Raw genomic sequence first — 17039 nt, forward strand, 5'->3', positions numbered from 1 at the left:
TTGGAGGTGAATCCCATCCTCCATCCTTTGTAGGCCTTTTTTTTTAGCCTCAGAAGGTCTGCTAGATCCCTGGAGAGCCAGGGGGCGCTGCTGTGCCCTCTTGCTGCCTTTCCTCCAAGATGGAACAGACTTAGCTTGTGCATTGAGGATTGCTCCCTTGAGGAGCAACCACCCTCCCTGAACTCCACCCCCCTGGGGCTGTGGTCCCTTAGGGCCTCACTGACAAGCCTCCAGAGCTTGTCAAAGTCAGCTTTCCTGAAGTCAAGGATTTCCGTGTTGCTGACTGTCTTGCCAGCTTTACGGTGGATGGCGATGGTGATCAGCTCATGGTCGCTGTCACCCAGCTTTCCATCACTCACTAGGTTGCCAATTAGGTTATCCCCAGTAGCCAGTACCAGGTCGAGCAGCACTTTACCTCTCGTTGGCCTGTAGACTTCTTGAGTCAAGTAGAGGTCATCCACACACAATAGGAAGCTTTACAACCGCTCGGATTTTGCTGAGTGATCCTCCCATGAGATGTCTGGGTAGTTGAAGTCACCCATGACAACCATGGTCCTGGAGCATGCGGCCTCAGCCAGTTCCTGGGCAAACTCCTGGTCAAGCTCTTGACTTTGGGTGGGAGGTCTGTAGTAGACTCCCACTGTTGTGTCCCCTGTGCCGTGTTCCCCACAGATTTTAACCCAGAGGGTCTCCAGTCATCCACCCTGGTCACCAGCATCAGCTTGCAGGGACGTGTAGCTTTCCCTAACATAGAGAGATACACCCCTTTTATCTATTTGATCTCTCCTGTACAAGGTATAGCTGTCTATACCCATGATCCATTCATGGGTGGAGTCCCACCAGGTCTCTGTTATCCCTGTGACATCGTAATTATTTGTGTTAAGCAGGAGGACAAGTTCCTCCCGCTTATTCCCCAAGCTCCTGGCATTTGTGTACAGGCAGGCAAGTGTCCCGTTGGGGGCTCTTGCCTTGCCCACAGATTGTACCAGGGCTGGGGCAGGGGTGGGCTCCCTTAAATGCTTTGGCCTGCTGGCTTTGCAAGGGTTGCTCAACAGGCCAGCAGTGGGGGTAGTCCCCCTGATCATAGCTAATTGTAATACACTTCCACAGACTTTGATTTTACAAACAAAGACCTGACACTACAATCTCACAATCTGATTCACATGGGTAGAATTCTCTACCCCTGAGAAACTCCACTGGCGTCACTGGGTCTCACTACACATCCAATTGTATGGCTGAGGCCATAGGAAGTATTACTTAAGGAGCAGTCTATTTTACAGTCACATGTGGAACTGGATTCCAAAAACTTTTAAAAAAAAAGCTTTTTTAGTTTAGTCTGAAAGTCTGCTTTTACCATAAAAACAATGTACAACTTTTGAAATCCTAAAGGACTGGTTCTATAAACAAAGCTATTAGATATGTAAATTATCAATTTTTAATGCAATAAAGAATATGCCAGTAAGGATTCTTAATAGAGAGTACAGGATTTAGTAAGAAAAGGTCACAGCACATTCCATTCCATTTTCTTTTTAACTTATCTCATATTATTCCAATTATAAATTGACCCTGCATATAAGGCCAACCCCACATTTTCAAGTTCAATTTTTAGAAGGGGGAATAAAAAGCAAAATAAATAAATAAATAAAAGCTTTTCCCCTGAAAAGGAAGTCAAGGAAGCCCTTGAACTGCTTTTGCCCTTACAAAATCCAACATCAAATAACTAAGGACAATATTCAAGGGGGTTAAATGCACTAAAAATACTATGATAAAAATTGCACTAAAAAAAAAAATCTGCCTTTGTGTTTTTATTGTCTGAATCAAAATAGTGCAAGTACTAAACTCAAGACTGTATGGGACCTAATAAATAACTTCTTTGTGGGGGTTAGCTTAAGTGTAATTTTTATAGTTTTTTTGGAGGGAAAAAGGATCAACTTGAAATTAGAACATTACACTTAGAACCATTAATTGACAGTTTGTGTATATCCAGTATAGGTTTCAATTGCAATAAAACTACAGAGATTAAATCAAAAGATACCTGGTTAAACATTTTTGCTAACTGTACTGAAAACCCCTCAGTTGTAGACGCACACAAAAATTTGCTGACTGTAAAAAGCCTGCAGTTAAAAAGGCAGAGCACAGAGGCAGAAAAGTAAATAGCCAGGTGTAGCCAGAAAAACTTCTTCACATATGCTATAGATGGTTATCAGATGGTTAGAACTGAAGAATTGTAAGTATTTAGCTCAACCACAGCCTTGATCAAGCAGCAGAAAAAAACCTTCAGCAATCTGAAAGATTACAACAATTGCTCATGTTTAACAAATGGGAAACCAGCAACCAAATCACTCAGGAAACTCTTTCTTGGACAACTAAAAACAACACAAAAGACCAACATTATAGGGCCACTTCATATTTGTATCATCATTTCCAAAAAGCTACCATTAATCCAAGTGCTAAAAAAGAGACAATTCTGGGGCCAAAACTTGACACTTGGAGGGGCAAATGTTTATCCAAGAACTGGAAACCAACAAATCAAACTGGCAAGTACTTCTATCTATCAGAAAGCTCCCAGAAATACTGGGAGCTTTCCTAAACTTCACAGACTTTAATATTGGGTCATAAAAAGAAACAATAAGTGAATGTGCACCGAAGATTCAATTTCATGTATAAATCTGTAGTTCAGATAGTGTGTCAGGACATTAAGCAGTGAAAAAATCAAAGAAAGGAAAACCTCAGTGCCTTAACACTAATATTTAAAAAAATTTATTAATGACATGGTATAGTACTCACTTAAAAGAAAGCCTTTCTGTCAACACCAATGGCCACTGGATCTGGCCCTACTAATTATAGAAATTAAAAGCTCAATCCATGCAAAAAACAAAGTGGAAAACCACCGCCAGAATTCATAACTGAATGTGTTATTGAAAAATGATGTTACTTACGATGTTCCTTGCTGAGAACTAGGCAATGTTTTTGAAGATGCATCATACTGTTCTGTAAAACCAAAGAAACAGTTGGTTTTCTGCATCTCACTGCACAATACTTTATTGAATAAATTTTTATTTGTGTATTTAATAATGAGGCTTTCAACTTCAAAATTTTATCAGATTTATAGTGCTTATGTAGATTATCATTATGGCTGCTTGCCAATCAAGATAGGTTTTCCTAATATTTTATAGTTTGACCGTTATTACTTATTTGTTACATAGAAATAAAATGCCCTAATCAGGCAAAGTTCGGAATTGCTTAAATTAACCAAAGTTCAAGAAAGAGCTGGCACTTGTGCTCCTAAATTAGATACTTCTGATCACACACACTGTATAGTTTCCCTTCTACAACAGGAAGTCTACTTCGGATTTTTACTTACTCTGGCTTTGTATTACTGATCCAGCATGCTGGGATTCCTAGAAAGCAAGAACACAATAAAAAGCAAAACATGAAAATACTGCATTAAAACACACACACACATACACCCTCCCCCCGCCCCCCGCCCCCCCAATCAGATCTTATTTACTATTAATTAAAATAGTGTCTGCTTGCAATTTGCACTTTTGCAGGTTGAGGGGCTAACTTTGCAAAGGTATAGAAAACTTATACCTTTCAAGCATTGCAAATGGAATTGCAGACACTTACAAAAAATCATAGGGAACAGTCTAACTTGAGCTAGCTATGCTTTCCTGAACTTTAACTGTTTGATGTTACGAAGCATAAGATGTACTCGGGTCAGAACAGACAAAAAAAAAAAAAAAAAAAAAAAAGAGAGATACATGCACTAAGAGTACATACCAGTACATTAATTTTAAGTGAAAAGAACTAAACATTTTAACTAGGAAATAAAAAAAACAATTAATTGTGCTGTAAGAAATACAGATGACATACTGAAAACCTTTATGGTACTCTTCCCCTGCCTGCAAGTTAGATGTTTTTGCCCTTGGTTATTCACCCAAGTTTTTTCTGTTGCTAAAACCATGTCTTAACTCCGAAAAAAACAGACTTCACTTTAAAAAAATTCTAGAAGATGATTACAGAAAGACATATGTAACAAGTCTAACCCGTTCAAGCCCAATTACTCAGAAGCGGAAGCTGACCTAATTTCTAAGCAAATGAGATGAGCTTATAACATGTGAAATCAATCAGGTTTTCATTTCTTTTATATAATTTCTTCTAAAGACAAACAAAAATCTAACAGCCTCAGGCTGTACCAACAACAATCAGATGGTCTGAAAATACACCCAGGGGTATGAAAGCTGTATTTTACACATTAAAAGGAGATATATGACCTTTGTTGGAAAAGGAAATTTTGAAGGCTCAGCTGTGCTTGGAGTATGGATAGCTGTCAAGGGAGGTGGCCATGAGTGGGTCATTTCCTAGAAAGGATTTAAAAGAAAAAAATGTGACTAGTAAACATTTTTATATAGCAGACGTTCAGTGCTTAAAACGTTCATATTAATACATTGAAAATCTCCTCACGGATCTGCCCATATATAAAAGAACACAGCAAAACTTATATTCTGGTCATTCTGAATAGACAACTATGTAACTTAATTTGCCAACCTTTATGCATGTTTGTAGACCCACTGAAATCTGCCTAAAGTTAAGTATTAAGTGGAAGTGTTTGCATGATTGAGTCCTAACTATATTGTCACCTTCATATTTAATGATTGAAGAAGCAAATAAAGACTTATACACGTAGATCTTTGGTTTTCAAAGGACATCTTCCTTGTTTTGAAAGTTGCTGTACCCATCAGTGGTAACACAATGAATAAATTAACGGTGCCCTTTTCGAAGGCCTTCATAGCAGAAAGGGGTCAAACTTTAAATTAGACCTTCATTCAATGTTCCTATTTATTCTTCAAAAACTCATTCAGATTTGGGGCAGAAGCTGTCTATGTAGGCACTATAATAAACAAACCCTCTACTGCTCCAGCAATCTGTTGTATAGAAATGTACTAACATGACTTAAATGCCTGGATAGATTATCATGATCGCCCAGGTCAGATCTCCTGCATAACACCACAGAATTTCATCCAGGGATTACTGTAACAAGCCTACAAAACTTGTGGCTGAACTACCTCATCCCTTTTAGGAATACAGGTAGTTTTGACATAATGACTTTGCACACTGGAGATGCTCGCAAAATCTCAACGTATTGGCTAGTTTGAAGAATGTTCCTGTGTCTGCTGGGGTCCACCCTATAATTTGAGGAGGACGACAGAATGAGGCAATTCTAGCTCTTTAGAAACTCCTGTCTTTATCCCCTGGCCTGCATAGATGTAGTCTACCTACAGCCACAGTTAGAAGTCGCTTCCTCAAATGAAGCAAGCCATGTATCAGCAGGTGAAGTGGGCAACAATGTCCATTCTAATAGTCAAGTCTCGCCTAAACTAGGGATTCTAAAATGTTACCTAACTGGAATACTGTGTTTGAACTGTTTAGGATACACAAGGCTCCCAGCTTTAAACATATGCTTTGCTGTTTGAATAAAGATTAATCTAGACAAGGCCCCAGGGACTTAAAAGGGCCTTGGGAAGATCAGGAGATAGTACTGATTTGGTTCCTGCCAATGTTCTTAGCAGTTGACAAAAAACATACCCATCCCAAGAATTAAACACCTGTCTAGGATTTGCCATTTTTCTTCCTTTCCTGAGAATATGCCTTCTCAACACTTTCAAATGTTCATTAACAGCCCAAATTCTCTTCCCAATTTAACCTTGCATCATTCTGAATGAGCATCATTGCAGTCACCCTTCACAGGAGAACAGTATGTCAAAAAATTTGAGACCGAATTCCCAGAAGTCATTCATGTAGGAACAAAATCAAATGCGAGACTGATTATAAACACATCACATGGATTGCAGAAACTGACAGGTGAACTGTGAGTGAAAAAGGTTCTGCACTGTGTCAAATGCACAGTGGTGTTAAAGTCTTTATTAAGTCAGAGTCTTCAATCCTTTTTTTTCTAATTAGAGCAACATTGGGGAAGAGGTGAAATGTCACTATTTTTCCAACCAAATAGCATTTCAAGAAGAACATTAGGAAGTTAAATATGTCAATCAAAAGATTTACCATGAAATATACCTACATTGCTATATTTGGCTCTACAAACATCCATTAAAACAGTCTAGAGAGATTTCTATGCAAGAACCGTGAGCAGAGGATTTTACAGACCTATTTATCATCTTTATGTAACTCTTATCACAGTTAACAATGTTAATGATGATAATGTGATCAAACATTTCCCTTGTATTCTCTCTTTCCTCCCATCATTTCTCTCACTCACTAATTGTGACTTGTTGCAAAAACAAATTACAAGCTCCCTGAAGCACTGTACTGTTATCATGGCTTTTTACCTATTTCTACACTGCCTAGCATACTGGGATCCTGAGCAAGCAAAAGATTTCTTTCTTTCTGGCAGTACAATATTAATACTGATCATATTTTAAAAGCTAGACAGTTAATTTTATCAGTGAAGTACTCCCAGGTGTACCATTCCTGCCATGGTACTATATTGTGTAGACAAAGTATTTAGAGGACATGGGTTCCTTGTAAGATTACTTTCTGAGAGCAATCAAAGCATCAGCAGCATTAAGGGAAGCAGCATTGAGGGAAGCGGATTGTGGAAACATAGACCTATACTATACATAAACCTATACTAATCACACAAAAATTTTTGCTCCCCAGGCTGTAAGGATAGGGGTAGTCAGGATGGCATAGTGAGTTCAGTGTCTTTGGAGGAAAAAAGGGTTCAGATTCAAAAACAACAATCCCAGAACTAAGGGACAGAATTGTTTGGTTCTGTAGTATTTAGTGTATAATCAGAGCTATTGCATTTAGAGTCTGGCTTGAATATTTACTCAAGAAAAGATGGCTTTTTTTTAGTTTTATTTGTGTACTCTGATGGATGCCCAAAGTTGACATTTCTGACATGCAATATGTACTGATCTAACAGAAGCACACTATAATTTCTCCCCATATTAATTTAATCAAATCTGGGGGACGGAGGAAATGGGGCATGCAAGCGAACATTACAAGGGTTTCGCTATATGACTTTAAACAACTGAACTGTGACAGCTATACCCTTACCTTCAAGATTTCCTCAACACAATGGACATCATTGGGGAAGGTTTGCTAAAATGTAAAAAAAGAAAGATAGTGTGAATTTTCAATCAGTTTTTGTGAACTCTTGGCCTGAAATCCAAGTAGATGAGCAAAGGCTGATCTGATATTTCTAGAAAACATACTGAGTAAATAAAATAACACAAGTTAAACTATGGAAGTTCCCCAAAAATCACAAGAAAAAGAGGTTGTAAAAATTACTCTCGCCATTAACAAAGTTCATGCTTTCAGCTCTTGACTGGAGAAAACAGGAAGGAAAGAAAGAGGAAGGAAAAACAGATGAAGTTTATATCCCTCAACAGCAACCACTGTTGAATGGTTGGAGAGCTCTATCACAGGAAAAAGGGAACTCAGCTTAGCTTGGAGCACAGAATTGCCATGACACTGGTACAAACAGGGAAAGGGAAGGACACACTCTGATGCAGTCACAGCCATTCATTTAGCTCCCTCTCATGTCTTGACTTCTGTCTGTTAACCTCACCTTTTTCCAAGAGTGCGAGAGCAAGCATGTTGAACAAACCCACTTCTTTGACCAGAGTGACCTTCTTCCACCAATTTCACAACTTGCTTTACCACTTCCGTTGACCTAAAAGTATCCCCCCAACGTGCAGTATCAGAAACGCCCCAAACCCCCGTAACATTCAGAAAGAGAGGCAAGACTGAGTAAATGCAGAGACAAACTACATTACCAGTGCCTAGAGTCACAGCTTGAGAACTGAAGCTTTCATCACAAAGTTTCTAATCCCCATAGTTGTGAAGAAAGTCTTGAAAAAATTATTTAATTATAACCAGTACCATAACAACTCCCTAAATTTGTAGGCAGCCTGAAACAACAGCAGTTCTAGATGGCCAGGGTGAGGGAGAATTGTTACCCTACGTCACTGTAGACCATGTAAAGGAATGCCTTGAGAGGCTGGACACCTTCAGGTCAGCTGGCCCAAACAGTTTACACCCCAGGGTACTTAAAGAGCTGGCAGACATCATAGCTCAGCCCTGGCCTGGATCTTAAAGAACTTGTGGTGCTCACGTGAAGTTCCTGAAGACTGAAAGAAGGCCAATGTAGTGCCTATCTTCAAGAAAGTGAGTAAAGTAAATCCGGAGAACTACAGCCTGATCTCTATCCTGGGGAAAATCTAGGAAAAAGTTATCAAAGAGACCATGCTTGACAAACTGGCTGATAAAAACATATTGAGGGACAGCCAGCATGGGTTTGTTGTGGGTAGGTCTTACCTGACCAATTTCATTTCCTTCTATGACCAGGTGACATATCACCTGGACAAGGGAGAAGAGATAGACATCATATATCTTGACTTCAAAAAAGTTTTTGTTCTGGTGTCCCATGATCTCTTAATGGAAAAATTGGCTAACTATGGCCTCGGCTACATCACAGTTTGATGGCTGGACCCAGAGAGTAGTAATAGACGGAAGTAAATCATCGTGTTGTGGTGTGACCAGCGGGGTCCCCCAAGGCTACGTCCTTGAGTCTATACTCTTTAACATCTTTATTAACAATGTAGACATTGGTATCAGAAGTGGACTGGCCAAGTTCGCTGATGACACCAAACTTTGGGGTAAAGTGTCCATACCTGAGGATAGACTGGTGATCCAAGCCAACCTCAACAGGCTCAGTAAACGGGCAGATGAAAACCTGATGGTGTTCAACACCGAAAAATGCAAGGTACTCCACCTTGGGGAAAAAAACCCCCACAGCACACTTATAGGCTTGGCAGTGCTACGCTTGCTAGCAGCACGGCCAAAAGGGACTTGGAGGTCATGATTGACCACAAGATGAATATGAGCCACCAATGCAATGTCGCAGCTGGTAAAGCGAGCATCCATAGATGCCTCTCAAGCAAATCCCAGGATGTCATCCTCCCACTGTACTCGGCCTTGGTGAGGCTGCAGCTGGAGTACTGCATCCAATTCTGGGCTCCACAATTTAAAAAGGATGTGGAAAAATTTGAGAGTCCAGAGGAGAGCCACACATATGATCAGAGGGTAGGAGAACAGGTCCTATGATAAGATACTGAGAGACATGGGACTCTTCAGCCTGGAAAAGCCCAGGCTCAGGGGGGATCTGGTGGCTGCCTATAAATATATAAGGGGTATACATCAGGATCTCAGGGAACACCAGCCCACCAGAGCGCCCCAAGGAATGACCAGGTCAAACAGTCACAAACTCCAAGACAGCTTTAGGCTGGACATAAGGAAAAACGTCTTTGCTGTCCAAGCCCCCAAGGCCTGGAAGAGACTGCCTCCAGAGGTGGTGCAAGCACCTACTCTCAAGTCTTTTAAGAAACATTTGGACATCTATCCTGCTGGGATCCATTGACCCTAGCTGACTTCCTGCCCCTGGGGCAGGGGACTGGACTCGATCTTCTGAGGTCCCTTCCAGCCCTAATGTCTATGATATCTATTAATGAGCAACTGCTCCATGAACCTCAGCAGGCGGTTCCCTCCAAGATCTCTTCCCCCATCAACATCACTCCAGCAGAGGAGCCTATCTGAACCAGGAAACAAGTAGTCCTGAGCACTCCCAATGAGATTCACTCCAGGTTCTGAAGAAGCAAGGGGTGGTAAGGGACTTGTTTAGAAGTGCGGCAGAATCCTACTGCTTTTGGAGGCAGAGGGATCCTTTGTTTTTTCACATACATCCCTGGAAAAGGTAGACACTTCTTCCACTATTACTTTAAGGTTGGAATGGAGCGACAGCAGAAGGATAGGGCCAGTGAGGAACCATCTAGGAACTCTGTCTAGGCACACAGATTGCCCCAAGCCAGCCATAAGTGTATAAATTAAGCTCTGAGGAAGAGTCAAAAGTAGAAGTAACACCAATGTTTCCCAACCACATCTAACAAAACAGCAAATATTATGTCTGGTGTCACACACATTTTAAACATCCTATTGGGATATACAGAGAGCAGAAAACCACCTAGCAGTTTCCAGTAGGATACATCTATCCACAATACTCAATGTTACAAAGCAGCAAATAGCATAAATACAGCCACACAAATAAAAGAAAGCAAATGCCTCCTGCCTGTCGAGCCCATGTCTGTAGAAGGTATAGAACAAACTCAACCAGTTGCTGCATAATGGCATGGTCATGGCTGACAGCAAACAGAGATGCTCAGTGGGAAAGAATTAATAAGAAACACTCTAATTCTTGCACCAAAAATAGGAAAAGCTGTCTGAGAAATGTTAAGTGACAGGACACAACACTACTTCCACCTTACAGCTGGCCAAGGAGGATAAGTCTATGTAATTTATATGCATTTGGGTTTTATTTGCTATTCAAGCTAACTGCTACCCTGAGAGTAACATATCCATTATGCACGGGGACTTCTACCTGATCAATGATATCCTTAAAGTTAGAATTAGAAAATAATTTATTAAGTTCAATTTGTTGACCAGTTACTCTTACCAACATGTAGCAAATTCCATTTTTCCATCCGTCACTAGAAAAGCACCAATTAAACAAAAACACCTGGTTGCGAGTGTGCTTATGGAAGCAAGATTATGGGGGGGGGGGAGTTTGTTAAATTAACTCCAACACTGGCTAAGAGAGATCAGATCTGAGGTCTGCTCTCAACTAGAAAGTGTCTTTCTCTGTCCCTTCCATTTTACTAAGAAAGAAACCAATCAAGTCCACTCATGGCATCTGACAAAGTAGATTGTCATCTATAAAAGCCCATGCCTCTCTCAACAAATTAGTCTATAAGTGCCATCCTACCCTGCCTTCTAATAAACAAAGTTGGCAAACAGAGTGTTAACATAGTAAGGTGACAACCCAAGGATTATTTCACCTGTAAGAGAGGTGGGTTTTTTTGTTTGTTTGTTTGTTTGTTTTTTACACACACACACACCCCTACCTACCCACCCACTTACCCACCCTTTACACATGGAAGTGAAAGGGCAAATAAAACCTTCCCCCACCCATTCCTTTTCAAGATCTCTAAAGAGCTGAACTCATTTATTCCTAATCCATACTGAGCTGTCAGTATGGCTGCTGTCACATGGTGAAGATTTCACTTTTGTCTAATTCTGATCTTACCTGCTTCAACATAAATCAGAAGCAACTCCCCTGGGTGAAAAACCAAACAAATCAGGCAGCAATTGTAAGCGAGTGTGTGTTCATTCAAGAGAAAGAAAATGCAAAATTCTTGTCCTGTGGTAGAGATATACATGCATAGCTAGTGCACAGAAGGGCTCTTCTCTCTCTTGTTAATCACAGCAAACATTATCTTGTATTCCAACAATCAAACTCACCTCTGGGATTCATGACTAGCAAACTCCCCAGTGAACCCAGAAACCTGCATCTCATCACACTGAAATGGAAGCAGCTTACTTAACTGGGCAAAGAACTCTTCTGAAATAGTCCTGAATGGCATGCAGTCCTTGAAAGGATTGGTTATACATGGGGAGGAAAAAGGTTCCCACACAATGGGTATTAAAAAGTTCCGTCTACACTAGACTACTAGAAAATCAAGTCAGTTTTTACTGTCCCAGAACTTAGTGTTTTAAGAGTTTTATTGATGGCAAGAGTGAAGCACAGTTAATATGAGGATGATGCCTGTTTTGGGTATCTTCTACCTCACTCCGAGTGAGGCTTTCTAAGCAATTCTTGATTCAGGTACTGTAGATCCGATAAGGCTTTGAAACTGGTTTAGCTTTGTAAAGAGAACTTCTTTGTAGTTAAATCTTCAGGAAGATTCATTTGATTCCTAAAAGACTTGGTTCAACAACTGCCTGCTGCTGTACTTCTTCATACATTGAAGACATTAGTACAGCAAGACCCATTTTGTCCCATGCAGCCTGATGAGATGAGCAGCCTGCCACCAAAACACATACTCACGCCGTTTCTTAAAAGAAACATAACCACTATATTCTACAGCCACAGCACAGTCATTGTAGGGGGATTTTTCTCTGTGTATTCAAGTCTATGTCAGATTTAACTAACAACTACCATACAAGTACAAACAGTCCCAGGGAAACAGTGAAAAAGAATTAGGTATATGCATCCTCAAACCTGGTTTTACTCTTATACTAGGGAAAAAACAGAATGTGAAATGGCTACAACTGCCTGGAAAATCTATGCCACTACCAAATTCTCTCTTCTCAAGAGCACAGGTTTATCTGCTGTCTTAAACAGTTTTAGAAGAATATTTGTACTCCAGTATGCTGCTGTGCTTTGTGATAAGGAAATAAAAATCCTGAAGGCCACGTCACCAGCAACAAAAATGTCAAATGGTAAACAAAACTGCCGCCAATGAAGGGCCTAACATCAGGCTCGCAGCAAAATGTTTATTCTACAGGCATCAGTGATTGTCGCTGGCAGAAATGGATTTTTACTTCTAAGGGCCAAAAAAAAAAAAGCATTTTTCCTGAAGACAGAAAACAAGCAAACAGCATAAGCCACAATTTGTACTTTGTATTTAGGAGCCAAGTTCTCCCTTGGTGGGGCAAGTCAGCACGGGGATCGCTGCACCACTTGCATTTCAAAGGATTCCCATGATGGGAGGCCAAACTAGCTGAACGTTCAAGCAGAAATGTCTTTATGCCTACTGTGACAAACATCCCAGTCTGGCCGGGACAGTCCCAGATTTCGTAGATCCTCCTAGCATCCTGGCTGGTTGGTGAAAATGGAAACAAAAATCCCTGATTGGTGCCACCCTGCCCAGCCAGGCTCCTCCTGGGACAGGGATCAGCCAGGGCTGGGGTGGATGGACCAGGGGGGGCGCAGAGGCACAGAGGAGGGGGGAAGGCAGCACCCTGGATTTCCTTAAAACTAATAGAGTCACCCTATTTATGCCTCTTCTTAGCTGATGTAGGGCCTGAAGAGAAGATTAATTTGTGATCCCAAAAAGGGACAGTGGATCTGTTTTCCTAAGTATATGCTAGTTCTCATGCTCTGTTCAACCAGCAGAGAGAAATTACAACTGCTATTTCAACCCAGAAATTAGAACAGTGCTGTCATGAGTCGGTCCATCTGCCTTAATCCTAGAGATGGCACATGTTCTTGCCTTCTATTTAAGCTCTTACCTTTGCCCATCACTTGTAATATCTGAGTAGCTTTGAATTCACCTCTCTAACTTTCCCACACCCACCCATATAGAACTTGAAAAGCTGGGCTTTGTGCAGGTGGACTGAATTTTACCTGCAGGGAAGAATGTAAATCTGTGCTTTGTGTCAGCATGCTACCCAATATTAAACCACCACTACTGCCCAGCAGCAAATCACTTCCTTTGCAAATTCTCTAAAGAACAGTCCTTTCCTCCTTCGGGTCTGTATGTGACAAGGTATTTAGCAAAATACACAGATTCACTGGAATTTGACAGGCCACACTAAGTGCTTGTGCTATGGCCTCGAACTTCCAACTCTGGGCTTTCAACTGTTTGCCTTAGTGCCTGTGCCATCCCAATCCCTCTAAAGAACAGTTGCCCCATGAAGAGTTAACCTCCCTCCCATAACCTTGAAATATAATAAATCATGAAACAAAAAGACACTCTGCTAAACAATTATGGGTTTAGAGTATTAAATATTATCTGCTGCTTTGTATCCCTGTTAGCAGTTTTACAGCCTTTAGAGAGAGAACATTGTAAGGCACTCTCAAAGGACAACTAGATTTAACTGCTGCATATATTTTCTGTCTTGTATTGCAATTTGTGCAAGCTCCAGGTGGAATTTCTTTATAAGATGCTGATGTTGAATTTCAGCTAGGAAATGATGCATACTTCTCTAGATGCCACATTATCCCACACAAATCTTGTTAATGTTTGATGTCAAAACTGTTTCACGATGGTGGCCCGCTGTAGTTTAAAAAAACCACAAACACAAATTTCTCCACACAGGCAAACAGACAGATATTGTAGTATATCGGTATTTTTTTTTTTAAATTATCAAATGTAAATGTATTTTGCAAAAACAGCCCTTTACATTTCTGCTCAAATAAAGCCCAACTCCCATGATTTTATTTCAAGCTGGCCCATAAATAAAGACAAAAATCCATCCTCCTATCCTCATCACAAAAGCATGACAAGGCCCACATTTATACATGTAAGTGTTTGGTACTTGGGTCCTGTGAAAGATTCAGATTGTTCCTGTTACTGAAAACCCAGCTCTGTAGAGATTCAAATACACACACAGCCTTGAAAGAAACCCAGTCATTAAAAAAAAAAAAAAAAAAAAAAAAAAATCAAATTCACAGGTACTTAAAGCCAACAGTGACCTAGTATTGCTGATGAATAAACACATATCCACCAAAACTACTGCACACATTCTGCAAGAGTCTCTCTGTCCAAGAGTCTAAGGAAAAAAACATTAAATTTGAGGGACAAGTGAAAAATTGATGTTTGTTTAGTATGCAAAGAGTGGGTAAGAAGATTATATACCAGAGCATATGAGTTATGCAAGACTAATTGCAGATTTTCATGTTACAAATACCCAGTTAAATAAACAAGTAAGTAATTATCATCAGAAACACATGCAGCACTTGAGATTATACAGAATAAATTAAATTGCCAACTATTTGGAGGGAGACAGGATAGTACAGATAAGGCAAAGACAGTGAAACATGTTTACTTAAAGAAGTTTTGAAGACTGCCATGATTGATTTATGAGCCCGTCTGAATTACCAAATAAAACTCAGGCAAACTATTAAAATAGCAAGATTCCAACATATTCTCCAGCTTTTATAGTTTTCTGTTTATAAATCTCCCGTTTCACTAACCTGCATGATCAGCTGATACAGGAAGAGTAATACTCTGTTGGGGCATATAATCTCATTTCTAACAACAGACAATATTTATACAGCAGAGATGTGCTACGTAAAGCCCGAACAGCTGTTAAATACAGTTTACTGAAACTTTATACTTCAATATATCTTAGAGGTTCAACCCATTGAGACCTATGATTCTAAAAGGTCAGAAAACAAGTCCACTCCCACTATTTAGTTGCTCTGTGAACCCACTGGGTTTCTCCTGGTTACCTCAATCCAAAAAAAAATGTCTATACTTGCACTAATGCAAGAATGAATACAGCAATACATTGTATGCATTTTTTTTCTGCATAAAATCATGTATGTTAAATCACATGCAAGTTAGGTAAACCCAAAGCTTAAGTAATTCTAGGTACTGCAATTTTGAGAAGCATCAGACACTGGCTGGTGTCAGAAGTCAAATCCCAGACTACATAAGAAAGTTCCTGTAGAGCAGTTCTTTTTATATATATATATACAACTCACCTAACAATGAAAGAGAACAAAAAGACAGACTGAACAGTTTAGTCCTCTGTTGCAGTGTTTCTCGAACTGTGGGTCACAACCCAAAAATGGGTCGTAAGAATATATGAAAGGGTTGAAAACTAACGTTAAAAAATGGATCAACAAACTTTAAAAACAGATTCTCCTTTAAAGGAGATAAACGTAGGAAATGGTGGGTTTCCTGTTGCAGGCTGGCAGAATTCCATGCTGCAAGGGGCTGCTCATGGCTGGGGGGAGTGGGAGGAGCGTGATCAGGCAAGAGGTGCGACGTGCATGTGTGCACACACACATGCATGTGGGAGCCAGGCAGCATGGGCAGCGACTCCAGCAGGTAAGTCTATGGGTCAGGGGAGAGAAGAAGGGGGCACAGGCAATGTGTTGCAGAGTGCCCACAGGTGATGCTGCCCACCACCCCATATCCTCGATGGGGTAGAGCCATGGTCTGAGGGGAGCTGTGGTGGCAAAGCCATGATGCCAGGGCAAAGTCACGGCCAGTCACACAAGCGGCTGTCAGAGAGAGATGGTGAAAACAGCACAGCCCTCACACCATCCAGTATTTCTTACACTGCTGGTGCTGTGACTGGCATAGGGGTTCCAGGGGCAGTAGCACCAACGAGTCTTGCCACTCCACTTTGCACTCCACTGACAGTTCCTACTCATGCTGGTTCAGCCAAGCTGCAGCCCCATGCCCACTGTGTGTTAACAAATCTGAGGGAGCATGTGCCCCACATTCTAAGGGTCTGGGGCCTAGGAGTAGCAGGTTAGGAGTGAGGGGCACCAGCAGGTTGGGTGTGGGTGGGGGAGGGGGAGGTGAGGGTCTGTGGGTTGGAAATGAGGCAATGGCAGGGCCAGGGAGCTCTTTTCTACTTGAAGTATTTACTGGGTTGGGACTGGCCTGGCCATCAGTGCTTACAAACGGGTCCTGCTACAAAAAAGCTTAAGAACCACTGCTCTATTTGTAATAATCAGGTGGTGGCTGAGTGTTCTGATATGTTTCTTTCTTTACCAAAGTTCGAATAGCGAGTTATTACTTCATAGGATCTGGTTTCCCCTGATTAAAGTAAAACAAAATTGCTGCTGATGTGAAGTACTAAGCAATACAGCCCTCATCCTGCAAAGTATTAAAGATCATGAATGGTTAGTCTCACTGAACAGAGAGAAATATAAGTCACTCTTAACATTAAGGAAATACTTAAGTGTTCAGTGGCACAGGCAGATCTAGGATTTTGAAAAGGAGAGTGCAGACGGTGTGACATATCACCGTATATAACACGGTGCATTTTTTTCACGTAAAGAAAAACTAGAAGCTTTGCTAATGTGGGGCTAACACCATATTAGGGGTTAGCACTATATTATTCAGTTTAAGATAAATGCAAAAACAAATATAACTATTGGAATGTATACTAATTCATAGTTTCATAGTTTGTAGGGTCGGAAGAGACCTTAGCAGATCATCTAGTCCGACCCCCTGGCATGGCAGGAAAGAGTACTGGGGTCAAATGACCCCAGCAAGGTGCTCATCTAACCTCTTAAAAACCCCCAGGGTAGGAGCCTGCACCACCTCTCTTGGAAGTTGGTTCCAGACCCTAGCCGCCCTGATCGTGAAATAGCGCCTCCTGAAGTCTAACCTAAACCTACCCTCTGCCAGCTTGCGACCGTTATTCCTGGT

General features: G+C 40.9%; 1 protein-coding gene across 7 annotated transcripts in view; it reads right to left on the minus strand.

The window, feature by feature from the left end:
* AFF1 (AF4/FMR2 family member 1) overlaps nt 1-17039 on the minus strand; it is a 253389-nt gene that overhangs the window by 46013 nt on the left and 190337 nt on the right. For all 7 annotated transcript variants that reach the window (XM_019525994.1, XM_019526001.1, XM_019525995.1 and 4 more), the window contains 4 exons: nt 7081-7125; nt 4278-4364; nt 3365-3401; nt 2940-2991 (listed from right to left, as the gene is read on the minus strand). In XM_019525994.1, the coding sequence (XP_019381539.1) occupies nt 2940-2991; nt 3365-3401; nt 4278-4364; nt 7081-7125 (221 nt within the window). The remainder of the gene's footprint in view (nt 1-2939; nt 2992-3364; nt 3402-4277; nt 4365-7080; nt 7126-17039) is intronic.

Source organism: Gavialis gangeticus, unplaced genomic scaffold (assembly GCF_001723915.1).
Source record: "Gavialis gangeticus isolate Ggan-Ray unplaced genomic scaffold, GavGan_comp1, whole genome shotgun sequence".
Lineage (NCBI taxonomy): Eukaryota > Metazoa > Chordata > Crocodylia > Gavialidae > Gavialis > Gavialis gangeticus.